Source organism: Trichechus manatus, unplaced genomic scaffold (assembly GCF_000243295.1).
Source record: "Trichechus manatus latirostris isolate Lorelei unplaced genomic scaffold, TriManLat1.0 scaffold00033, whole genome shotgun sequence".
In the NCBI taxonomy this organism is placed as follows: domain Eukaryota; kingdom Metazoa; phylum Chordata; class Mammalia; order Sirenia; family Trichechidae; genus Trichechus; species Trichechus manatus.
The window spans coordinates 6,395,336-6,418,693 of NW_004443969.1; the positions used below are offsets into that span (position 1 = coordinate 6,395,336).

General features: G+C 41.3%; 1 protein-coding gene across 1 annotated transcript in view; it reads right to left on the bottom strand.

The window, feature by feature from the left end:
* NCKAP5 (NCK associated protein 5) overlaps positions 1-23,358 on the bottom strand; it is a 739,553-nt gene that overhangs the window by 145,710 nt on the left and 570,485 nt on the right. Inside the window, exons 6-7 of the mRNA XM_012555176.2 lie at positions 17,847-17,915; positions 7,423-7,461 (exon numbers count right to left, since the gene is read on the bottom strand). Of these exons, the coding sequence (XP_012410630.1) occupies positions 7,423-7,461; positions 17,847-17,915 (108 nt within the window). The remainder of the gene's footprint in view (positions 1-7,422; positions 7,462-17,846; positions 17,916-23,358) is intronic.

Here is a 23,358-nt window from a genome sequence, read left to right on the forward strand (position 1 = left end):
AAGAGGTCTTTTGCACAGATTTGCCCAATGCAATACATTGTTTGATTTCTTCACTGCTGCTTTCATGGTGATAGACTATGGATCCAAATAAAATGAAATCCTTGACAACTTCAATTATTTTCTCCATTTATCATGATGTTGCCTGTTGGTCCAGTTGTGAGGATTTTTGTTTTCTTTAGATTGAGGGGTAATCCATACTAAAGGCTGTAGTATTTGATCTTCATCAGTAAGTGCTTCAAGTCCTCTTCATTTTCAGCAAGCAAGGTTGTGTCATCTGCATATGACAGGCTGTTAATGAGTCTTCCTCCAATCCTGATGCCATATTGTTCTTCATATAGTCCAGCTTCTTGAATCGTTTGTTTAGCATACAGATTGAGTAAGTATGGTGAAAGGATACAACCGTGAAGCACCCTTTTCCTGATTTTAAACCACGCAGTATCCTCTTGTTCTGTTCGAACTACTGCCTCTTGGTCTATGTACAGGTTCCACATAAGCACAATTAACTGTTCTGGAATTCCCATTCCTCACAAGGTTATCCAAAATCTGTTATGATCCACACAGTCAAATGCCTTTGCATAGTCAATAAAACATGAGTAAACATATTTCTGGTATTGTCTGCTTTCAGCCAAGATCCATCTGACATCAGCAATGATATTCCTCATTCCACATCCTCTTCTGAATCTGGCTTGAATTTCTGAAAGTTCCTTGTAGATGGACTGCTACAACCATTTTTGAAATTATCTTCGGCATGTGATATTAATGATATTGCTCTAAAATTTCTGCATTCCATTGGATCACCTTTCTTTGGAAGAGGCATGTATATGGATCTCTTCCAGTCAGTTGGCCAGGTAGCTGTCTTCCAAATTTCTTGGCATAGACAATTGAGTGCTCCCAGCATTGCATCCGTTTGCTGAAACACCTCAACTGGTATTCTGTCAATTCCTGGAGCCTCGTTTTGCGCCAGTGCCTCCAGTGCAGCTTGGATCTCTTCCTTCAGTACCATTGGTTCTTGATCACGTTCTACCACCTGAGATGGTTGAACATCAACCAGTTCTTCTTGGTACAGTGACTCTATTTCTTCCATCTTCTTTTGATGCTTCCTATGTCATTCCATTTTTTGCCCACAGAATCCTTCAAAATTGCAACTCGAGGCTTGAATTTTTTTTTTCTTTCAGTCTTTCAGCTTGAGGAATGCCAAGTGTGTTCTTCCCTGTTGGTTTTCTAACTCCAGGTGTTTGCACATTTCATTATAATACTCTACTTCGTCTTCTTGAGCCACCTTTTGAAATCTTCTGTTCAGCTCTATTATTTCATCATTTCTTCCGTTCACTTAAGCTACTCTACGTTCAAGAGCAAGTTTCAAAGTCTCTTCTGACATTCATTTTTATCTTTTCTTTTTTTTCTGTCTTTTTAACGATCTTTGTTTTCTTCATGTGTGATGTCCTTGATGTAACTCCACAACTCATCTGGCCTTTGGACATTAGTGTTCCATGTGTCAAATCTGTTCTTGAGATGGTCTATAAATTCAGGTGGATATACTTTGGCTTTCATGGACATGTTTTAATTTTCTTCAGCTGCAACTTGAACTTGCATGTGAGCAACTGATGGTCTGTTCCACACTTGGCCTCTGGCCTTTTTCTGACTGATGATATTGTACTTCTCCATCGTCTCTTTCCAGATGTGGTCAATTTGATTCCTGTGCATTCCATCTGGCGAAGTCCACATGTATAGTCACCATTTATGTTGTTCAAAAAAGGTATTTCCAATGAATAAGTCATTGGTCTGTCAAATTCTATCATGCAATCTCCTGTGTGCATACATAGCATTTGACAGGAGCCATCTTGGGAGGCCTAGACACTGCTCACATTAAAAGGCTACATTTGCTTCCTTTATTTAGAATTCAACCTCTGTCTGTGTCTCACTTATGCTAATTTTTATTCTTAATATGTATATAACACCCCCGTTCCCATACACTAATTGTTTTCATGACTGCTAACTAAGTAATTAATAAAACTTGACTGTGAGGTAAATAAATATTAATAGCACCAATTGGGTGGGAAAACAGAATCATTCTCATTTGCAGGAGGAGAAATGGCAATAGAAATATACAAGTGTGCATTTTACAAGGAAAAAGGGAGTCTGTAAACAAGAGCAGTGACAATTTTTAGCAGCAGAGCCAAGAATAACCTGAAAGAGTTCTTCACATGGGTTAAAACAAAACAAAAAACGAATGAAAGAAAAAAAAATCAATATACTCTAGAGAGAGTTTTTATAATGATGCCCACATTTCAATAGCCATCACTATCAGTAAGGGCACGTTAAAATTTCATTAGTGGGAACACAATTTATCGACCGAGGCCTCTCTGTTCATCATTAGCTTGTTCAGTTGAACACACCGCAGATGGGGAAATGGAAGGCTGCACGACTGTGACACTGATCTAACAATCACTGGCAAATCCAAATGAGTGGACTGAAAATTTGTAGATATAAAAGAACTGCTTGTGTTGTTTTTAATAATTTTATTCTCTTCAGTCAAGTTGTGTATGGTAACAGATGCCAAGCAGTCACCATCCAAATAAACTACAGTCAAAACCATGCCTGTGGACCATGTGCACATACACAAACACAATCAAACAGGACAAACAGAATGACAGAGAGAGAGGGGGAAGAAAAAAAAAGCCAGCTCTTTCTGTGACCACTACTGATGCCTAGGCAGAGGGTGATGACTGCCTTTGATTCCTCTTGTTTACGGTAGGAGCCTACTAACAAAGAAACTTATGACATATTTAGCCTACATACAGGAGCAACTATTCTGATGCTGTTCGTTACACAGGCGAGGCCTAGAACATCTTTTCCAAGTAAAACTTAAAAACCACACAACTCTCATCTGTTTAGATGCCATAGGCTGAGATCATAGCTCAAGGCCACAGCTGTCATCTCTCACAACCCTTAACTTCTTCTGAGTCCCTATCATGTCTCAGCCTCAAGAGTAGGACTCCGTGTAAAATACAGGTTGTGTCTTCTGAAATGAAAAAGAAAGCATGAAGTATACTTTTTATCACGGGGAAATGATGCCAAAGATTTGATCACATTTAATCTCATGTAGGAAAGTATAGAGGTCTTGTAGGTTAGAAAATTAGCCGATTCTGTTTTCCTTGCAATCTGCCTGTCACTGTCATTTGGAAACTGAGACTAAGGAATTACAGCCGAGTGTGAGGGCAAGATATCCTGAGCATGTGCTATGCTGGTCTAATGAACCAGTTCATCTTAATGATCCCAAACCTTAATTTCCATGGAGGGGCCCCACATTGTAATCTTGGTCAGTGTCACCTGCACTTGGGGGTGAAGAAGATTCTGGACCCACTGTTATACAGTAACTACATGAGTACTTTATGCATTTAAGAGCCACACCATGGCCAGCTCCAGGCCTAAGTAAATTTAATGAAATGCTGGTGGCTTAGAAGCAAGACATATACTGACATTGTCACTGGAATATTGTTAAAAACTATTTACATCTGACTTTATCATGTAAAAATGATGCAGTGGTGTACCTAGTTCAGAGACAGTGTCTATCATGGGAATACTCTGGATTGGGAATTTGGGGGTCCGGCTCTCTCCTCAATACCCACATGGCCTTGAGGAAGTAACTTATTCTGGTTAGGTCTCATTTTCCTCATCTGTAAAATGAGGCACTGTACAAAACCAGGCTTTTCAAAAGATGAGATGTCCACCTACTTCATGGGCTTGTCAAGCGTCACCTCATTCCTTCCCTGAGCTTACTGGCCACCACACCCACCAGCCTCTCATTGTCACATCCTTTCTTAGTGGCTTTCACTAACATATCCCCATCTCTGCCAGGGATCCTGAGGCTTCTGTGAAAAGCAAAGCCATTTCTGGAAAAGGCTGGCTATGTCACAGATTAACTAAGGGTCTCAACATGAAATATGTAAAAAGGCAAGGCAGGTAACATACATGTGTAATAAAATCAGGCCCAGTATAATGAATAGGGAGTGGTGAGTCCTGTGGCAAACTGAATAGGACACATCTTCATCCTGAACCTTCAGATTAAAGCCTTTTTTCAATTGGGTGATAGTTAAACAACTTATATAATTACAGTGAATTGAGCCTATTACCAAAGCTAATTGACAATCTCAGGATTGAATGCTTGCTAAGGTCCCTGGAAATTGTGAAGTTCTATGGTCCAAAATAAGATTGATTCTGAGAAAACTTGACTCCAAAATTACAGTCTGTTTTGACTCTGTACTTATCAGCCTAGATGCTCTTCTTGCTAGAGAGGACCAGCAATGCTTCCAGAAGTTTTAAGAATTCCATTGGGTACCTTGTCCTTCTGTTTCATTCCCTGAGGTCATGTCTAACCATTGGATTTTAATCCATCTCTTGATTTTTATGGCATCTCTCTCCTCTACTGAACTATGGTGAGGAAAACCAGTAAGCCAATGAATGCCATTATGGAGGCAGAATAGTGTAGTGGGTAAGAGCATGGGGTGTGCAGGTCAATAACCCTAGGGTAAAGTATAGGCTCTGCTACTTCCTAGCAATTGGAATTAAGGGTAAATTACTTATCTCTCATTTTCTTAGTCCTACCCACAGAGTTGAAGTGAGAACAAAATGAGTTAGCGCATTCTAAGTGCTAGACATGGGGTCTGACTCCTTACAAGTGCATAGTAAATATAAACAAGACCCTTCTCAGGGAACCAGATCCTACAAAAACCATTGCCAGAGAAACAAACAAACAAAAAAAAAACCAAACAAACCCATTGCCATTGAGTCGATTTCAACTCATAGTGACCCTATAGGACAGAGTAGAACTTCCCCACAGGACTTCCAAGGAGCAGCTGGAGGATTTGAACTGCCAACGTTTTGGTTAACAGCCAAGTTCTATGTCACCAGGGCTCTATTGCTAGAGAAGTGGGCACAAATGGTACAGTTGCCCCTCCTGCTTTAAGGGAAATATGTGAGAGTTTGGAATTCTTTAAGCAAAAGCTACACAATTGCTTTCTGCTTCTATTATAATAGCTGTGTGGCTGGATTATACTATACATTAGCCTTATTCCATACTGGTGAAGACAAAATATCATATAAATGTCAGTTACTAATGTTTTTTTCTATCGGTATTGGGGAGAGAAGTACACTCAGTTACTTGAAGATGCTTGTCTGGGTCAATTCATGATATGCCATGAAAAATGCTTTTTGTTTTGCCCAGTGAAGAGCTGAATCCACTACAGATTTGCCTTTGTATCATAATAAATTATATATATTCTAAAACTCTATGGTCATGCCTATAATTTCACCTCAAGGATTTTTATTTTTTTTGGCAATTTGGATAAATCACCTGAGCTTGCTGTTTTTACTGTCAGCTAGATCCCTGTAAAGAATTTGTTTTCTCATCTGCATTTGGAGTAATTTTATTTATTATACTGTGCTCTTAATTAAAAAGAAATTTTAGTCTTTTTGCAGCAATTTTACAGTTCCTATAAAAACCAGGAGGCACATGGTTCTGCAGAACATGATTCTTTTGGAATCTCCGAAAGCCCCCGGCATGTCTTCCTGCGTCACAGTGTCCCTGAGGTACAAGTCTCACAGTAGCACGTCTTTCTGTGTCTGACTGCTTAACAGTACCAAGGTAGATTTATCTGTTTACTAGTTATTACTTGGATTGGTGTAGTTATTTTTTGTGGCTGACCTGAAGGGTCCCGTTTTCCTTTTTACTGCATCAGATGGCTTCCTTGACTCTTTCTTGAGGCACCATTAAAAAAGACAGGGATGGGAAGTCTTTCAACAGCTACACACAGAGCTGCAGCTGTGACTCCTTCATAGTTTCCAACAGGAAGAAAGCATCGAGAAATTAAAGCCTTTGAAAAAGAAAAGGCATTGAAGTAATTTGTGGCAGAAACTGCAAGTTGTCTTCCAACATCGGTTTCTCCCTCTTCCATAGTACCATAACAATTTAATTTCACCTCTGTACACGCATAGAACAAAGGCTTCATTGCCAGCTTCCTTAAGTGTAGCCATGTGACTAAGGTCTGTCCAAGGAGATGCAAGTAGAAACGAGGCATGAAAGCTTCTGGAGGTCTCCCTTAAAAGACAGCTGATATGTGCCCTTTACTGTCTTCACCTTCTTAAGCTCTTCCTTCTTCCTGAATGGCTGGAATGTGGACGTGATGGCTGCAGCTGGCACAGTTATTTCAGACCATGAAGTGACTTTGGAACTGGAGTCGACACCTCATGGAATAACAAGATAGAAGCCTAGGACCCACGGACTTATGGAACAGAACCACCATACCAGCCCTGTACTGCCCACCTGTGGATTCACATATGAGAAGGAAGTAATATTTCAATGTATTTAAGCCATTACTATTTTGGTTCTCTGTTACTCACAATGGAACATAATTTTAACTCTATATAAGTGTACTTAAATGTCTTTCTTTATGTGACATTAGTGTAAAACCTGAAGCAGTTAAAATTATTTGTAGAATCATGGCATTTGGACAGAAGTACTAGAAGAAAAAGTCTAGCAAAAATATTATCACAATGCCTCTATAGTAAAAACTAAAAAAAAAAAAATATTGATTTAAGTATGCCCATGAGGAGCACTCAACCCCTAATAAAATACTTTTCACTTTTTAAAATTCAAAAGGACATAAATTATGCTGCTTTCACTAACCATATCCTCCCAAAAACATTTGCATCATCTAAGGCTTCCTTTGGGAAAGCAAGACTCCATCTCACACAAAAAGAAGTCAGAAAGTTCAAAATCTGAAGGAATCAGAATTTCACCTCTGAGAAACATTATGGCAAGAGATGGGGAAAGTTCAGTAAAATCATCAAATCAGCCAAATTTGAGCAAACGATGACTGCATTGACCCACTCCGTCCCAATAACGTGATCTTATATTGCCTAAAGGCAGAATAGAGAGGTAGCAAAGGAGATGTCACACTCAGTAGTTACCATTTATTTTACATTTACCACCAGCTGGCTGCTATAGGAACGAAGGCTCAGGGAAATTAAAAAACTTCCCTAACCTCAAAGATCCCTGCGGAATCCTAGGCTTCTGTTGATGCTGCCCATATAGGACATTCATCTTACAGGAATCAAAGGAATGCACTAATTTATTTAACATTTACATTTACTAAATAAAAATGATAGGTTTGCTATCCATCTGGGTACATGGAAAGCTTTCATCTATGGCAGGCTTTCTATCACTTTACCAAGATTTTGAATTTTACAGTTCTATTGGTCGTTGATATTGCTTCATATGCATCTAAAACATACACGGCTTTAGCATAAGTGAATAAACAGAAAAGTACTGCATCTATCAATCACAATTTCCTAGTTTGACAATGTGAGTGCCAATCTATTCAATAAGCACTTTGAAAAGAACAAAGCCAGAAGGTGACTTACCTTTTGAGTGAGCAGAGCTTGAACAACTTGGTTGGCTACCTTTAAAAAATAAAGAAAAAGGTTGTCATTTATAATAATGAGACTTTATATGCATGGACTCTAATTTACCAATAAGTTTCCCACAGCTTGCTAGAGCTAATTAGCTCCTCATCTGCCTCTTTCCTCTACTTCTAGAGGAACTGACTCTTTTCATAAGCCTGTCCTTCTAGGCAATATTTTGCTTTTCCTGAAGGTGACCTTGTTGCTAATTAAGACAGTTAGGCTGGGTAGATCAATCATACCTTGACTTTCACATTTCCATATTTGGAAAAAATAATATCCTTTCATATGTAAAGTACTCCAAGAAGACTAAAAAATGATATAGAACAAAACAAGATCCTAATTATCTGTACAGAGTCTCAACACTTTGCTGATTTACAACATCCTTTGCCTCTCCTTCCTATTGCTTTGCTGTTTGACTATTTTCCTACTTAAAATTACTTGCAATAGAGATGAGTTGAATCAACAGAATGCGGACAACTCATTGTTCTCTATATGTCTTCCTCTCATCCTCCATGTCTTTGCTTCTGTTATCCTTTGTTGTTGCTATCTGTAATAGATTCTGGTAGTTGTTTACTACAACATCCATTCTCCCCTTCCTCTTCAGTAATAAACTTCAGTTTTTTGGCTGGGCACATCCAACTGGACACATTTCCCAGTCTCCCTTGTAGCTAGGTGTGGCTGTGTGACAATGTTCTGGCCAATAAGATATAAGCAGACTACTTTCTTGGGCTTTCAGGAAGTCCTAAAAAGAAGGGGGTTCACACTTCTTATTCCCATTTTTGCTGTCTGGGACATGAAAGTGATGGCTGGAGCATCAGCAGCTACCTTGACAACAGAAGTCCCATATTAAGTATAGTTGGGCAGAAAAATAGGTCAAGTCTGGGTCCTGATGACATCATGTAGCTGCACTGCCTCCCTCTGAACTTCTATGTGTGAGAGAAATAAAACAGCCACTGTTATTTTCTGTTTCCACCAGTATACAACCAAATATAATTCTTACTAATATACTAACAGAATACAGTTCCCTCCCTCCCCCAAACATTGGGCAGTTCAGTACAGCAAGCAAGATGGACTCCTCCTCAGCCCTAGGAAGTAGATTTTGATTGATTTAAGCCAGTCTTGGTAATCCATTCCTTTTCAGTGTTTGGTTTAGGAATGAGCATGTGACGCAATTCTAGCTAACAGCCACATGTAAAACCAGTAACATGTCCCTGGTATCTTCTGGTATGCTTCTGGTATCTTCTCCAAACAGCCATTTTTCATTTCTATACCTATTTGTACTAAGATTTCTTTTTCATATGAAGATTTTAAAACACTTTACAAAGACTCAGTTTCTAAATTTCACCATACCCTTGAACTTATGTATCTACATGGTTAGTGTAGATACAATTAAGGTGGACAAGTGAGTTATGTGGCGTTTTCCAGCCAATATGTGTAAGTGTAAACAACTGAAACTGACAGCATTAAGGACCAAGTCAGAGTATTTAAATATCCTACATATAAAGTACTCTGTTCATTCATTTGTTCCTTCATTTATTCCATGCAAATTTACTGACTGTCTGTTTGCAAAGCTAAATGATGGGGATATGGTCCTTGGCATTAAAGAGTTTATAACTGGTAGGAGGCCAACAAAAAACAAAACAAATACAATTATTAACACAGTCTAATAAATACGTAACAATGTCCACATTCAGCGGAAATGCCCACATTCAGCGGAAATGCCCACATTCAGCGGAAATGCCCACAGTCAGTGGAAATGCCCACATTCAGCGGCAAAGCTGAAGGACACACTTTCATCTTCTTCCGTTTCTCCGTATAACAAATCTATCTTAGGCGACGCTAAACTATTTGTGCTTGTTTCCCCGCCTAGAACAGTGGAACAGACTATGGGAAGAATGTTTTCACGGAGCTTAATTGTGTGACTCAATATTGGCAAAATAACACTTCCTTAATGACAGATGGCTACCAGGAAGTCTCACAGAAAATTAAAATATAGGCTGTCCTCAGCATGTGGTTTGGAAGTATTCACACCACAAGCAGTAAATGACTAGAATCAGATCACCCATAATTGATTAGTTGAACTGTACACACAAGAGGGATTTTTCTTTCCATAAGAAGCTTTTCAAAATTCACACTGTTGACATTAAGTAAAAAAGAAAGGTCTTTCAATGAAATTAAACATGGTTCTGAAGAAAAAGTATCTTCCAGTATTTTTTCAGTGCAGCCAAAGTTAAGGAAGCATACCTAAGAACTGCCATAGACAAAATAAAGCATACTTTTATTAACTCTTGCTTTTGCTTTTCCTTTATCATTTTATTTACACATGATCTCAATAGGTGATATAGGTTATTCAGCTCACCCAAAATGACCAATAGAACAATCTTGGAAATCTTTAAGTTTTTAAATATTCACTCCAATTCAAAAGTAATAGAGAATTTAAAGTAAAACTATATATCATCTATTTTATTCTTGGTAAATTTAAAACAAAAAAACAAAAAAACAGAAGAATTGAACTATACGTGCAGGTTGAAACATGAACAAAGTGCCAAAGTTAATTTATTCCATAAATAATTTAATCCTTCTGAATCTCAAACTTTGAATTTGTGTCATATCCTTGTAACACTGCCTAATATCAATATTTTCTTTTCTTCCTCCAAACTGGTCCCTCACCTAAACCAGTCTGTGGAACAATGGTCACATAAAATACCTCTATACATGATTTAACAGGGCACGCAGACTAATATCCTAACTGTAACAGCCCACAGGAGCAAATACATTGTATCTTTGCAATCCAAGTATGTTGCCCTATAGGCTTACAGACTCTATATCTGACACCATTCCTTCTGGCATGTACTCTGGACAATTGTTTGCTCTACTTGAAAATTGAACAAAGATACTTTAATGCATTATTTCTTTTCCTGCTGACATGGGACTATATTATGCAGAAGAGCAGGCAGGTTGACAAATGCTGTCCTTGGTATTGAATATAAAGAAAGTTTCTTGGGTTTCGTTACTGCTTTTAAATAGCTAAGCTTCCCCAGTGCATCAGAAGAACAGGTGTTTGGAGCATGTGCATGTAATACAACCTGCGACCTCTAATCTGCTCACAAGATGGTCCCTGGAATGGGCCCCTGGCCTCATCCGAGCATTATGCCCTAAGCACGTGGGTTACAAATAATCCCCCACCTGCAGGTCCAGCTAATGAAAACAAATAACTTCCAGTGTCACCTGACAGCTTTCCTCTCAAAAGAAAGAAAAAACAGCAGCAGCTGGGGTGGGCCAGGGGGACGTGAGACACATTGAGCAAAGCTGACAGTCCTTGAAGCTCCTGGCTTGTTTTAAGACCTCCCTCAGGCTCTCTGTGGAGACCTCTCCCCTTTGTTCCTAGGAGATGGAGGAGGGCTGCAGGTGAGACGGACAGGCCACGGAGAGGGCCAGGTATCCTGCTTCTTTCTAATTAAGAATTCTATCATCCAGGCTAGCTCCTCTGACCTTGCTGACCTTCCACCCACCCAGGCTTCCAGGGGTCAGGAATCCTCCATGCCCTCATGGGAGGGGCCTGCAGAGAGAGGAGAAGTCTGGGATGCCACAAGGAGTCTGTTGTTTTGCTGCAAAAGAGCCCCTGTGGCTGAATAAGAAGCCACACCAGGGAGTTTATTCAGGAAAAAAAAAAAAATCCAGTTTCTTCCAAGTCGATTAGATTCTGACTTATGATGATCCCATGTGTTACAGAGTAGAACTGCTCCATAGGGTTTCAAAGGCTGTATAACTTCTAGAGGCAGATCACCATGCTTTTCTTCCAAGCCGTCTCTGGGTGGCTGGGTGGGTTTGTTTGAACCATCAACCTTTCAGCTAGTAGTGGAGTGCTTAACTGTTTGTGCCACTCAGGGACTACAGTTTATCCATAACCTAACCTACCCCATTGCTGTCCAGTCGACTGCGACTCATAGCAACCCTATCCATGCCCGTTGCCATCAAGCCAATTCCAACTCATAGCGACCCTACAGAACATAGTAGAACTGCCCCATAGGGTTTCTAAGGAGTGGCTGGTGGATTTGAACTGCTGACCTTATTGGTTAGCAGCCATAGCTCTTACCCCCTGTAGAAGGAGCCAATTTTCACTCCATGTAGAAGCCAGCCTAGAAGTGGGGTGGAGGGCAGGAGGCCTTCAGGTTGATTGGTGGGGAGAGTGAGGAACTCAGAAATGTCTCATATTCTGACCATCCTGCATGGTGGTCTTGCTTTCACACTTTCCTTTAAGTGCTATTTCATTATGCAAAACATCTGTCATGTCTATAAGGTAACTTAAAAACTCAGTTAAAAAAGCACGACCCACTGCCACTGAGTCGGTTCTGACTCATAGCAACTCTGCAGGGCAGAGTACAACTGCCCCATAGGGTTTCCAAGGCTGTAAATCTTTATGGAAGCTGACTGCCCCATCTTTCTCCCACAGAGCAGCTGGTGGGTTTGAACCACCGACCTTTCCATTAGCAGCGGAGAGCTTTAACCACTGCACCACCAAGTCCCCTTCAGAAAAGCATTAGTTTTGGAAAATGTGCTTTGGAGAAGTTTTCTATGCTTCTGGGTTTGATTTATTGTATTGAGGCAGCTGAGAAAAGCAGGTAGAGTGTGGCCCTAGAATCGCCAGGAAGACTTGGGTTCAAATACTGGACACGATGATTATACACAGACATGCACGGGCTCAGAAGAGCGACCTGACTTTTATATAAAGCAGGGGAACTATCTACCTCTAAAGTTGTTGTGAAAAATGCATGAGATAAGAGACATAATCAGAGAAACCACCTAGGATTGTACCTGATATAAAGTAGTCTCCCTATAAATGTTAAACATGAATCAGATCAGTAGAATGTAGGAGAATAAAATGTATTTTCAGGGAAGCAGTTTAAGAAAGAATGGCTCAAGAATAAGGGGTTTTATTTGTAGAGGAATGAAATGTGTGTGTATGGAATAGACGTGTATGAACATAAGTCAATCGGCATCTATAATCTTTCTGTATATTGACTCTGTAAAACAACCCTGTAAGATACAAGTGAGGAAGAAACTCGGAGAGGTAAGCACACTGCCCCACTCAAAGAGCCAGAGTGTGGCTGTGACAGCATTCGAACCCAGGTCTCCTAATCCAAAGTTCATGTGGTCACCTCTTATTAAAACCAGTCTTTTAAGAGGGTCTGTTAATTTTTTCTTTTCAGCTGATTGACCCTTTGGATTATCTTTTGGGTTTGTGCATAATAAATGACTGTACAGTCTCTGAGGAGCTAACTGGGGGTGGAAGACACTAGCCTAAAAATGTATATGGACTTCCGGGGAGAACTAATTTGGAAATTAATTTGCTGGTGATAATCTTCACTCATTCATTCATTCATTCAATAGATGTGTATTGAGCACTTGGTACGTGCCAAGAACTGTGCTAGGTTCTGCAGAAATAATGGCACACACAATGTAGGTGCTTCCTCAAGGCAGTTAGAGGCTAGCACACACCAGAATCATCTGTTTGGTTTCATGGCATGTGAAAGTCATGGGCAGGATCACTTTCCACATACATCCAAGACACTGGTTTTAAAGATGACTTTGGGTCCTGATGTTGGATACCCACAGAGAATGTCCTGGTGATTCTATCATCCAGTCTAGGCATATAGTATATGGACCAGAGACAGGTACAAACTATCCTTAACAACGTACTTCTCCCTTTATTTAGCTTTGGTTTAAAAGAAATTCTGTAAACAGTTACTTAACATGCTTGGCTGCTAACCAAAAGGTCTGTGGTTTGAGTCCACCCAGAGGCATCTTGGAAGAAAGGTCTGGTGATCTACTTCTGAAAAATGAGCCACTGAAAACCCTATGGAGCACAGTTCTACTCTGATATACGTGGGGTTGGGGTCAACTTGACAGCAACTACTTTTTGGGTAAAAGAAATTCAACAGTCGGGTTTTCCTCTGCCTTTGCACTCTTAAGTATGGTGCATAGAGAAGTCAGAAAATCCAATCAAGGCATCTCACTGACAATAAGGAACTATGGCCCAGTTCTCATGGTCTGAAGAGGATGCCAGGGTTCTCTAAACTTCCATCCATTTCTCAGTCTCTCATTCTGATTGCAAAGGGGTGAGTAAGGTCTGGGAATCTGCGTTTTTAATAGCATCTGTACATCTTTCAGATGCAGAAGGGTTTGCTTTTTGCTTGTAGATTTGTATTAACTTGGGCATTGCTGAGGAATCAAAAATAACCCAAAACTTCCACATGGGTCTGTGGCTCTTGTGTCATTGTGTCCAAGCTTGGCTGAGTGTCATCCCCTCAAAGCAGCTTTCTGAAAATGCTCTACGTGACACAGTGTTCATAAAACCTAACCAGATCCTTGTTCTGAGAACGCCCTTTCCAACTCTGCCTCTTCTCTGGGTGAATTCTGGCACTGCCCATCCCTCTCGCAACTGCTCCTCCTGCCGTCAGTGAACAGGCAGCCCCCTGTAATTCCCTTACCTTGTCTTTGCAATTACCCATGTTCTCATCCCCCTCGCTCCATCTCCCACTAGGCTGCCAGCACCTTGAACTCCCAGGGCCCGGGTGAGGCCGACACCCCATAACGGTCTGTAGGCCACAACAGAGTGCATCTAAATGGAGCACAGTGGCTTTAGGAGAGGTATTTTATTTATTTCATACAGGTTATTGTATTTCTCTACATGGGAATACCAATCTAAACCAAACCCACTGCTGCCGAGACCATTCCGACTCATAGCAGCCTCACAGGGTTTCCAAGGCTGTAAATCTTCATGGGAGCAGACTGCCACGTCTTTCTCCTACAGAGTCACTGGTGGTTTTGAACCACTGACCTTTCGGTTAGCAGTTGAGGCTTTAACTTCTGCACCACCAGGGCTGCTCTATATGGGAATAGGCTGATGTTGTCAAGCAGATTCCGACTCATAGCGACCCTACAGGACACAGTAGAACCGCCCCATAGGGTTTCCAAGGAGCAGTTGGTGGATTCAAACTGCCGATCTTTTGGTTAACAGCCGAGCTCTTCACGACCGCGCCACCGGGGCTCCATATAGTGGGTCTTACAGGAAGTGTGGCCACAGCAATACCGTGAACAAACAGCAATTCACTGCCTGCCAGCAAACTGCTTGTCAACCAGCTGGACTAAGAAACTCCATTCAAACATGAAAACCTCCAATCTCCCTAGGAAAAACAAGATTAATGTTGGTTTTGCCTTTGGTTTTCCAACGCAAGGTGATGAGGAGGGAGGTGGTAGAGGTGATGGTGAAGTGTGCATGTTTGCACGTGGGTCCTAAATTTGGGTGCATGTGTTTGTCTAACAAGCTTCTGTGTGTGTCTGTGGATGTGGGTCTGTTTTCTTCTGAATAAACAGACCCATTTATGAGAACACACAGAGGAGTTTCCAGACTCCACAGTATTTTCCCCAAATCTGCAATAAGCTCTTCATTTCCCAAGAAATAACAGTGTGAACAGAATTGAAGAACATTTAAAATTTACATTTTATCCACCTGTGTATGTTTTATGCCCCTTACTTAGCAGGGAAATAACTTCCACGAGGCCTTACCTTGTTAGTTTGTTTAATTAGTATAAAAAGCCTTGAAAAGAATTTCCAGTTGGCATTATTACTACATTCAACTATCCCCTTGAGAGTGCTCTCTTACAATGCATGGCAATGGATTGTCTACCCTCATGAAATTAGTTACAAAACAACTGGCATGTGTACTCAGAGGCCAGTCTTCATGAATACAAAACGTGCACAGCTCCGAGGAGGAGGTGGTTCTCTGCTGCAAATTACCTCTTTGGCAACAGTTAATTTTTGCAATTAAGTACACAGGGACCCTCCCTCTAAAAATTCTGACTTTAGTGGAAACTTGACAAGAAATGATTTTGTGGGAAAATTTATGTTTCTCATATGCTAATGACACCTGCAGAAGACAGACATGGAGAACACACAAACAGACTATGCTTTTCCATAAGAAACTGCTGCAGGCTTTTTGATGGAGCGGGAGGGATGACCTGTGGGAAAATTGTGACAAAGATGAAGTTTCTGGGGTGTGATGCACATAAATTTGACTTTTTAATACAGATGAAGTCTCACCGGGAATGTCTGTGCAAGAGGTTAAAGTGAAACTTTGCTGCTCGATACGTATAACCCAAGGGCAATATTTGCTCCTTTAAATATCCCTGGATCTATTTGGTCTTTCTTGCCCTAAACTTTGATTGGATTGAGAGCCTGGGGAACAGGGATGAGGGGGGCTGAGCAGGACTCAATAGACTCTGAGTCATCATTTCCCCTTTATGTCAACTGGCTTCAGTTATTCTTTTTAACTTTGGACACTGGATAGATTATTCTGAGTCTTTGTAAATAAGTCCTGACAGGGCAAAGAATTGCAAACACCATTTTCCTTGAGTGACTAATACACCGTACATGGATGGAAATATTACACAATTAAAATATTAAATAATTAAACTATTTTCTGGTGACATGTTGAGAGTTCTTCAGCCACGTACAAGTCACTGTGCTACAATGCCGTCTATGAGGACAGAGGCTCTCAGACTGTAGCGTGCATCAGAATCACCTCGAGGGCTTGTTGACACAGATTTCTAGCCCAGACCCCAGAGTTTCTGATTTTTTAGGTGTGTGTGGGTCTGGGGATTTGCATTTTAACAGGTGAGGCAGGTGCTGCTAGTCCAGGAATTACATTTTAAGGACCACCATGTAGGAAAATAACAACTACTACTGGAACTCAAGTGTTCCTGGGTGGTGAAACGGTTAATGCTAACTGAAAGGTTGGTGGTTTAAGTCAGCCCAGAGGCACCTTGGAAGAAAGGCCTGGCAATCTACTACCAAAAAATTAGCCACTGAAATCCCTATGGAGCATGGTTCTTCTCTGACACACATGGGTTCATCATGAGTTGGAATCAACTCAATGGCAACTAGTTTGGTTTTACTGGAACTTAGAGGGCAGGAATTACTTCCAGTTCAGAGGGCTGGGAAAGGTATGTGGTGGTGGAGGTGTGCGTGTTATCTATTACATGTCAGGGACTCAATTCTCTATAGAAAAGTGAACAGAGAACCAGAGATGTTGCTGCCAGACAACACACACGTGTAGGAAGCACAACTGGGCTTTGAGCCTGTGTTTCTAGTATAACCCATCAACCTCGAGGACAGTGTGTATGTGTGGGAAGAGAAGGTGTAAGAAAGATCAGGAAGAGTTTGTTGGAAGTAGTTTTCCCTATTATTAGTAGGGAGAAAAAGAGAGATACATGTTAATTTCTACTAGTAAAATAATGGAATCAGATTAAATGCAGGCAGTTTTCTTTCCCCCCTTCAAACCTGTGCCTGCTATATTGTAATGGGTCTCAAACTGAATCTCACAGAAGAACAAATGCTAGTTTTAAGGTGTCTGGCAGATGACTAAGGCAGTTACCCCCATTTAAACGATGGCTGCAATCACCAACAATATCCCAGATGAGCATTTATCAGCTAGGCGAATGGCCAGCCCTGGCTGGATGACTCGGCTCAGAGCGAGGGTGTGATCCCTAGCAGAGCATAAGGGGAGATTTCCCCTCACCTCCCAGAAACTCAGAACACCCAGCATCTTTGCCATCATCTCTTCATTATCATCAAATAATATTTATTGAGTTTGCTCAGGCATGTTGCCCTGCGTTCTTCCTGTCAGCTCCAATTTTCTTCCTCACTTCCCTTTCTCTTCTTGGCTTGTTCTCAATCTATTGATTTTTTTTCCCCCTCTGGCTGTCAACTGTAAACACCATCTCCACCCTTCTCCATCAAAGATTTGCTTTTACAGAAATGGCATGCAATTGGAGATGCCCCCACATAATATTTCTCATTCACAGGCAGGGATCACACTCACTGGAAAGAAGGAATTTATCCAATAGTGAAGCCTATCCCAACTGTGCCACAAGAATACCGGATGATACCCAAAAGGAATTTACAGACTCTTGTATAAGAAATTGGGTCCCTGGGTGGCACAAACAGTTAAGCACTAGGCTGCTAAGCAAAATGTTGGAGGTTTGAGTCCAAGTAGAGGCACCTTGGAAGAAAGGCCTGGCGACCTAGTTCTCAAATATCAGCTGTTGAAACTGTATGCAGCACAATTCTACTCTAGGGTCACCAAGAGTAGGAATCGACCAGACAGCAATTCTTGGTGGTGGTGGTGTAAGAAACCGGGCAGGGGGGAGACAGAGGAAGAGGGAGCCACTTTCCTTCTCAATGGCCATAGGTTTACAACTTTCTTGGAGGAGAAAATACTAATATTCTGTGGAGTCTGGTAATACTTTTATACTACGATCTGATAAAGGGAATCCTAAATAGCCCTGCCCCTTTTCAGGAAATCTCTCCATCCACCTTACCTCATCCAGACATCTCTCATACTGTTCCCTTTGATTCTCGTTTTCCAAAGCCAATGCTGAATTCTCTGCCTGCAGTAAGATACAAAAATAATACAAATAAATCAACGGAATGTTGTGTTATATGACAACTTACTCAATACAATCATTAAATATATCTCTTCAGGATCCAAAACAATCTTTTAGAAGTACCTTTGACAAGTTTGCTCTAAGTACTATTATAGATGACTTCTGTCTTAAAATCGTTTGCAAAAAATATATTACAATTTAAAGAAAAGCAAAACTCGATATTTGGAACAGGTAGAAAATCAAATCATCCCTTGATGTGAGAGTGTTCCATAGAAAGGTAGTTACACTGTTTATTTCATACTGATGCTTCTAAGCTAGAACATTACTTTTTCCATGCAGGTATTCAGTTGGGCCCTTGCTGTACTACTCCAGGAGCTCTGATACGGGTTATACAAAAATGTGTAAAACATAGTGGCTACCACAAAGAAGGAAGTAGTCTAGTAGACGAAAACAACTTAATTTCTCACACTGAAAGCTAGAATGCAACAGGATCACAGCAAAAATAATCAAGTAACTTTGGATGAGGTAGGGAAGATATTCCTTGGAGAGGTGAACCTTGACTCAGACTATTTAACAGGCATTCAAAACAACAACAAAAATCCTCACTGGAATAAATGAAAAGAATATTATAGTTTTGAACAAAATACCAAGGAAGTGACATCTGATTTATCTATCAGAAGTAAATCATCTAATCCGGCTGGAATCCATGGTGTAGAAACTGTCAAATTACATATTATGAAAATGAATAATGTTAGAGACCAGCCAACACGCACTGCAGAGAAAACCTTGGGTTCAATGATGATGACAAAGAACAAACAGATAGCGTGCAAATGAGATCAGTAGAAACTGAGCAAGGGTAGACTGGCCTGGAAGAGAGAGGAAGGCAGAGGGAGCAGGATGTCCTTGGAAGAGAAAAAGGAAGAAGAAAAAGTCCAATTCACAGTAGTTAAAAAGGATGCACCCCTGTGGCTTTTCCTGCTGCAATAGCTGGTCTTTTTCAGAATGATAGCTTGCTGAAAAAACCATCAGTTCAGCAAAGGCAGAAAGGTCAGAAAAAGGTCAGGATAATGGTATTTCTCAAAAATAATGGCTTGGCCCCTAAGAGAAAAATTCACTTCTTTATGATTGCCACCCTGAATCAGAGTCACGTGGCAGTCTCCTTAAATTCACTTAACAACTCTAGTTGACCAGTCTGTGGACCAAAGAGCTTCAGATTTAGCTCCCAGCAAAATACAGAGATCACAAAAGCATCCCTAACTACACTGTTGTTGTTACCAGCTGCTGTGGAGTCAGCCCCTGACTCATGGCAAACATACACATGGAAACAAAATGCTGCCTGTCCTTTGCCCTACCCATGATCAGGTGTGGACCAGACCTTTGTGGTCTATAAGGTTTTCACTGGGTGATTTTCGGAAGTAGAACACTGCACCACTCTTCCTAGTCCCTCTTTGTCTGGAAACTCTACTGAAACCTGTTCCACATCATAGCAACACGCAGGCTTCCACTGACAGACGGGTGGTGGGTGTGCATGAGGTGCATTGCCTGGGAATCGAACCCGGGTCTCCTGCATGAAAGGCAAAAATTCTAGCATCAAACTATCACTAATGCCCCCTAATTACACTGTACTCCGCTCTATTCTAAAAGCTGTCTGAAAACATTATAAGAAAGTAGCATGGGCAGGGATGAGTGTGCCCTCCAGCAGGTTGCCCAGGTGTTCACGTTAATCTAGCAGAGTGGTATGAAGCCTGAAGACTAGGCACACCAAAGATGGGACCTGGATATTTAACCTCCTTCCCTCTATCATTCTCAATGAAAACTTATGTGGCTAATGCAGCATTCAAGGCAGTTTGGGATTATCCAGTCACTGTAGTGGCCACTGTGGGAGGTCGTTGGCTAAAATGGTGTTTTCCACTGGCTGCACTTAAAAGCCACAGTCTTCATACCCAGGCAGTGACTGGGGCTATTGGACAACTTGGAGGCAAATTTTGTCATCCTTGAAAATTTCAGGAGTAGTTCTAAGTTCTGGTCACCCATCACAGGTGTAAGCATGGGTACATGTGTGCCCAAACATGCAGACACATCATCCTGATGTCCTTGCTCTTGCACTCAACAAACATTAGGGATCCCCACTAGGTCCAGGCCCAATGCCAGGCACTGGGGACATAACTTCACATAAAATAGTGTACCTGTTTCAAGGAGTTCAGGATTCATGCAATGAGACATCTTATGCAGGAAATGTGTCCTGCACAGACATTTTTTGAAGAGTTTACTTTTGAAGAGCTGAACAGAAAACACTTCGTAATACAACCTCTGTGTACTTCCATAATTTAAATCCTTGGATGGGGCCCTAGACAGGTGGCTTGCAAAAAGGATACATCCCTGTGGCTTTCTCTGCTGCAGTCAGAACCACTGGGGGAACTTGTTAGATCACAGATCGTGGGGCCCTAGCCCCAGTGGTTGGATTTCGTATGTCTGGGGCAGGGCGTGAGAACGTGCATTTCTAGCAAGTGATGATGATGTTGTTCTGGGGACCACACTGTGGGAACCAGTGTCCCAGATGGATCAACTTCAGAATGCAGGCAGTCTTCACGCCCTTCCTCCCGGCTGCTGCCATCTCCTTTGACTTACTCTGGAGCTTTTTACTGCTTCTCTAGAACTGGGTGTGGGAACCATAATTGGTCACCTCCACCTCATGAATCTCTTGGGGTAGAACAGGTACCTGTTCTCTTTGCTTCGTAATCTACATATTTCTAGTAGCATACCTACCATAATGTTTTTCACTCCATACAGATACCAATACCATATAATTTTGTTCTTTTCCTTCTCTTATCCTCTTTATGAGTCTGTCTCTCTCCTCCTACATCAGTGATCCTCACTGGGGGAAAACAGCCCCTTGGAGGATATATTACCACGTGTGTGTGTGTGTGCGTGTGTGTGTGTAGAACAGTAAAAAGGTATTCAGTTTAGTAAACATTATTTGATATTGCATTACATCTGGAAAATAATAAAAGGTAATGCTTTCATAATATAAACTGAAAAGTAAGCTTGGTAATTTTCTTGCCTACGTGAGACACCCAGGAAGAGGATCCTCCTATGGAGTTGGCAGGAGATGGAGTGGGAAGAAGGACTTATTTACCATCCCAGGGGAAGAGTATGAAGATCTGGTGAGAGGCGACAGTGTGCTTTTAAAATTTACCTCTTATTTTTATTTTTTATAAAGGGAAAAAGAAGGCCTGGCCTTTGGAATCAAGTAGGCATTTATTTGAATCTTGGCGCTGTCTCTCGTCTACCATTACTGCAGGACTGGACTCTTCAGGCATGTTTACCAAACAACGAAACTCGCTGCTGTCAAGTCAATTTCAATTCACAGTGACCCTGTACGACAGGGTAGAACTGCCCCCACAGGGTTTCCAAGGGCAGCTGGTGGATTCGAACTGCCCACCTTTTGGTGAGCAGCTGAGCTCTTAACCAGTGTGCCACCAGGGCTCCTGAGCATGTTTGCCCTTGGTAAATGGGAGTAATTGAAACAAAAAATCCATCACAGGTTTGAGAAGGATTGAATGAGATGATGAACCTCATTCTCTCAAATGATGAAGAGCCTGGAATGTTGTAGGATTCAATGAATGTCAGTTTCTTTCTGCCCCTTGTAAAACAACTCCCATCTGATGCATGAGCAGCTCACAGGCAGCAGGAGGTGGTATCAGCCAGGGTAGAAGTACCTCTGGGGACCGGGAATGGGGGTCTTTACACGGCCTCATGTAAGGATTAGCTTAGGCACTGGCTCCTCTGGTTTGCAGTCCCCCTTTTCTGTCCCTTTCCCTCATTTCCTTCTCACCCCTTACTCCCACTTTCAGGTACCTATTCATCAACTACCCTCACCCTAAAGAAAAAACTGCTCTCAGACAAGGTACTCATAACTTCATTCACATTAAGATTCAAAGGACTGACCCCCAAAAAAGGACTAAGAGGATCTGCATTTTAAGAAAGGATTAAGGAATGAATCTTTAATTGCAGCTTTAGGACTTAGAAAGCAGGCAGGTTTGCTGGGATGTGGGAGTGGTCTGGGAGAGACAGGGCACTTTGTTTCACCTTGTAATCATGGAAGTCATCACCTACCAGGCTTATGGTAAGACCCTGAAGGACTTGATAATGATGATCTCTACCAAATCTTAGGGTAGATGAAAAGAGCAATGTCGTTCCCAAACCCAAAGAAAAAACCCCCAAACCTGTTGCTGTAGAGTTGATTCCAACCCATAGCAACCCTGTAGGACAGAGTAGAACTGCCCCACAGGGTTTCCGAGGAGCAGCTGGAAGATTCAAACTGCCAGCCTTTTGGTTAGCAGCGGAGCTCTTAACCACTGTGCCACCAGGGCTCCTGAGATGCACAGTAGTCACTGTCACATAGTATTCCCAGCAAACAGGATACAGAGCTTAGATAATAGAAAAATGTAAAACAATGAGTTTCGAGTATGTATTATATTTATCTTTAATATAACTTATTTAATTATAACTTTGTATAAGTTAATTTTTAATAAAGCTGTGTTTAACTGGCTTGCCAAATTCCTGAAAAATTAACAATTGGCTCTAGAAAGCTGGTATTAGCTGGCTTCAGCGCAGCACTGCTCCTACCTATCGCAGAGCTCAGGAATAGCTCTCAATTGGTTGTAACTACAAATTTATATCTAATACAAATGATATGCTGATTATATTCTGCTTGAAATCTCCTCCAAGGACATGTCTGTCCCAGTGGTGAACACCAGGCCTCAGTGGTATGCCATTCCAGCTCTGCCCTCTTCCCAATTAAGGCTGTGATAACTCCCTACTGCTCTTGTTCATACAGTTTGGTTTGGGAAACTCAGGGTGTTAGTACATGTATTTCCTCCCTGATTAATGAGGTTTCTCCCTTTGTCTCTGCATATGGAAAGGAGTAACCACACCACACCTCTCCCACCCCTCCCCCTTCTCGGCCACCTTCTCTCCACAACCAAATGCTGGAAGAAAACTCCTCTATTCGGCCTGCTTGGAAGTCAAACTTGTGTCGATTCACGAAAGGAAGATCTGTGTGTTTGAGAGTGTGTTTTTAAAGACTGATACAAACATTTCATTATGCTAAACATTTAAAGGTAATATCAAAATATTTATATTAAAATAGAAAATCTCAGCAATTAAAAAAAAAATTTAAGTTCAAGATATAACAAGTGTTTTCCAATTATGACAGACACCAACAACTCAGGTAATCTAAAGTTCTTTGCAAAAACACATTTTAACATGTTATTACCCTTGAGATACGTCTTCTGTGACACGAAATCTCTGACTTTCAAGCTATGGGGACCAGTGTTTTTTTTGTGGTCTTGGGAGTGTCACTGAGAATCCAGTCACCCAAACCAGTTGCCAGTTGCCATCTAATCGATTCCGACTCATAGAGGCTCCATGTGTTACAGAGTAG